The following is a 3,708-nucleotide window of genomic DNA, read 5'->3' as shown; positions in this document are numbered from 1 at the left end:
ATATATATAACTAGTTTGTAATTTTAAAGCATTTGGTAAGCAGTATTTCGGAAAACATCCACAAGAGCGGTATAAAATGGTTTGTAGTATGATGTTAGCATGTTTTTTGCCTTATTATTTGTTTTCGTTCAGGTGGCCGGCAGCTACAAACAATCCCGATTCTGGGACAAGAGAAATCATCAATGGATCTCAGCGGTTTCAAATTAGAAGCAGTGAGTTTAAGGAGGTTTTTTATTGGAATAAACTAAGTTATAAAATTAGGATTTATTAGAGTATATTTTAATCTTTCTTATTAAGAATCAACAGCCCATAATGCGCACTGTGTTAACTGGTGCAGCACCGAGAACAGTTGGTTCTGGTGGAACTTCCGGCACATCTTTGTCTGTTTCTGTAAGTTTCTGTCTAAATCCTATTATTCAAAAATAATAAATCTCCTGTGTAGCTGACGATCAAGGACACATTATCTTAGTTAATTTGACAGATTGTACCACTTTATTCTAGTTTTTAATTGGACTATCAGTTTGGCAGATTGAGAGCACTGGCTCATTTATATCCTCTTCTGCTAACAAATGTTGGACCATTTTCAGATACTGTATCTCTTTCATTTTAATTCTTTTATGGATAGTAAATTTCTATACTTTTATATGTACAAAACAATATTGCATCTAGTTCATCTGGATGCAATATATATTATTTTTTCTTATCGTCTTTTTTTTCAACAGACAGTTAGTATTCTGGATGGCACTAGCGATGGAGTTGTCGCTCCTCTGGTTCCAGATAATTCGGTCCCATCCTTAACAACTGCTACCGCATCAGGGACTCCAGATTTCACGAAAGCTCCACCGGACTTCTCTAAACCACCACCAGTCATCGATATCACAAATGCTCCTAACAAAAAGTTAGTTCCTAAATTTTTCCTTCCTATGGTTTTGGTTTATTTCCATTCGCTCTTAATTTATTCTTGTATGCTATTTTCAGTAACGCACCGATACCGACAGTCTCAGCTCTTCCCAATTTACCGGTCTCGGCTAATGATGGTCCACCAGGGGTGGATGAACCCGCGCCGCCTGGTTCGTCTACGCCGCCACCAAGTTTCAGTGATATGAATTCACGACATATTCCTACGGTTGATACTTCCATACCACCGCCCGGGTATTTTCTTCATACTCGGTTTTTTTTTTTCACACTCATCAGAATTCAAAGCGCTTTTGCTGAAAACAACAACTTCTACATTATAGCATGTCACTTCAGGTTTAATCCGATGCTTCCACCACCAGGGATTGGCGCACCACCGCCAGTAAGACTTGGATTGCCAAATACAAATGTACCTCCACCTGGTTTCAGTGTACCTCCACCCAACTTTTCACAACCACCACTCAACTTCCCACCACCACGATTCGGTAAGTTTATTTTATATTATCTTCGTTTGAAGTCGAAATTTTAAAAATTTTATGAATTAAGTTTGTCCGTTTCAGGGGCTCCAACAACTCCGCTTTCGCGGCCTCCTCCACTAATGTCTAGACCAACTTTCCCACCCCCTGGTTTGGATCGTCGAGAACTTAAAGATGATGATAAAGACCGGTCCGATCGTGATCGTTGTCGGGAACGTGAAAGAGATCGTGATTCAGGTGACAGGTATACCTTCCCTTGACGTTTTTAGCTAATTTTGGAACAAATTTGACGAATAAATCTATAATATCCTGTATTTATCTAGTTGTCGTGTAGAAAACTCCATATCTACAGACTTCTATGCGACATGCATTGTCAGATAAACTTTTCATTGTTTCGTCAGTTTCTTGTTTCACTTCTGAAGTGCTATCAACTTTTCTGAGAAAGAAAATTATGTTGTTGAAAGCTTATCGGGAATTACGAAGGAAATTATTTTTGGCCTGTTATAGTGGAGAAGATGATTATAGCAGCAGTCGACGAAGGTATCGGAGACGATCCAGATCGTACTCCCCACGGTATGGTCTATCGTTAAGTTTTTCTTTCGACTACTTCCGGTTTCCTGTAAGTTTCTAGACAGGGAAGAATGCTAATTCCGTTTTGACGATTTTTAAAATGATTATCAAGTACAAAAAACGGCAATTTTTTGTTGGCAGGTCTTCAAGACGACATCGTGATGATCGAGATAGGGATCGAGACACAGAAAGATATCGAGAAAAGGATCGTGACAGAGAATCGCGATCCAGACGACACCGTTCACGAAGTAGTTCACCTTATGAAAGTCAGTTTGTATAGTCCCTTTCTGAGCGCTGGCAGGATAAATTTTCAAAAAATTTATCCAACTTTATAGCTGAAATTTTAGCCACTGCTTGCTGGAAATTGCTATGTGACTTTATGCAAGCATATATTTGATTTCTTTTTCTTGCACATAGTAGAGTCTTGCAGAATTTACCTGGTAAACTGACGCTGGCATTTCTTCTTTGACTTTACTTACCTGCTGTGTTGCGAAATTTATGTAAATTGATGTTTTCGTATATTTATTAGTTCTGAACTCCTGCTGCATATTTAGGGTAAAGATGATAAATAAATATGCCTTTTTCGAGGATTATGATTTATGAAGCCGTTCACTAACTCTTGGCATGTATTGGATTATTTTAAATGTATGTAAAACATTACTGATTCAATTCTGTATTAGGTTCACGCAGCTCACGAAGGAAAGAAGACCGTGATAATAAAGAGAAGCGGAGAAATAAAAAAGATGAGTCCGGAGCTCGGGTGAAAGAAGAACTTCCAGAGGAGAAAGATGATGATAAAAGAGAAGGAAGCGAAAGAAAAAAGGACGATTCAGAGAGAATTGATCGGGACAAAGATAAAGGCAAAGATAGGGATAGGAAAAGAAGGTATTATTTTGTTTTTCTTAATTCTTCAAGGATTGAAGAGCATGGAAGTAACTAAGCATGGCGAGGTTTTAATTCATTCCATGCTGGCTCCATTAACCTTAATTGACAATGACACTTCTTGTAGGGGAAGAAACTGTACTGTTTTATATAACAAACAGATAACACTCCACATGCCTTGACCTGTTAGTGTGGTTCTAGATTTTGTATAATCTTTGGACTCTACTCTCCTCGGAAAATAGTGAGATGATCCTTTAGGTCATTTTGAATGTCACGCTCTATACTGCATAAAACATCTATTCTAGACGTCACAGAAGTGATGATGATAGCCCAGACAAACGAGAGAAAGAGAAGAAGACAAAAGTCAAGGAGGATCCATCGCTATAGCCCATCCACGGAATCCACACTTTCTGCTATGATTGGTTGTGTATTTTCCATTATATGATCTGAATCTTGTTCATCTATGATCTTCAAAATTAGGAAACGTATTAAAAATTTTGGACGTTGAATAGTGGCAAGATTGATTTTACTTCCAAGGGGAACCATGATTCATGTATTCAACTTTATATATTTAACGTAAGTAACTGAGCTGATGAAGCAGTTTTTTACACAGAGGCATGTATGGAGAGTATTATATTGCATTCAGAGGTCTCTACTTTTTCACATTCAAATGACGGGAAAGAAGACGGCGTGAACTTGTTTGCTTATGATAGTGTTTCCAAACTTGATTCTAGGTTAATTTGTCGAAAAACAATCCAATAATTTGTTCGGAATAAATACTGAAGGAATTGGGCTGACACAAACAATTATAACATAAAGGCAGTTCTTAAGGGAAAACTGCAGAGATTCCAGCGTATCAGTGGAC

General features: G+C 37.9%; 1 protein-coding gene across 1 annotated transcript in view; it reads left to right on the top strand.

Annotated features, from left to right (window-relative positions):
• The window catches only part of LOAG_16730 (pre-mRNA 3'-end-processing factor FIP1), a 5,180-nt gene extending 1,644 nt beyond the window's left edge, over positions 1 to 3,536 (top strand). Inside the window, exons 5-14 of the mRNA XM_020449380.1 lie at positions 133 to 212; positions 298 to 390; positions 723 to 898; positions 979 to 1,152; positions 1,252 to 1,400; positions 1,476 to 1,635; positions 1,899 to 1,964; positions 2,103 to 2,227; positions 2,642 to 2,846; positions 3,149 to 3,536. Of these exons, the coding sequence (XP_020307110.1) occupies positions 133 to 212; positions 298 to 390; positions 723 to 898; positions 979 to 1,152; positions 1,252 to 1,400; positions 1,476 to 1,635; positions 1,899 to 1,964; positions 2,103 to 2,227; positions 2,642 to 2,846; positions 3,149 to 3,230 (1,310 nt within the window). The 3' untranslated portion in view covers positions 3,231 to 3,536. The remainder of the gene's footprint in view (positions 1 to 132; positions 213 to 297; positions 391 to 722; positions 899 to 978; positions 1,153 to 1,251; positions 1,401 to 1,475; positions 1,636 to 1,898; positions 1,965 to 2,102; positions 2,228 to 2,641; positions 2,847 to 3,148) is intronic.
• The last annotated feature ends 172 nt before the right edge of the window (positions 3,537 to 3,708 follow it).

The sequence above is a fragment of the Loa loa genome (genome assembly GCF_000183805.2).
Source record: "Loa loa unplaced genomic scaffold supercont3.15, whole genome shotgun sequence".
In the NCBI taxonomy this organism is placed as follows: Eukaryota; Metazoa; Nematoda; class Chromadorea; order Rhabditida; family Onchocercidae; genus Loa; species Loa loa.
The sequence above is the reverse complement of the archived record's forward strand: the minus strand, read 5'-3'. Positions and strand labels throughout refer to the sequence as shown.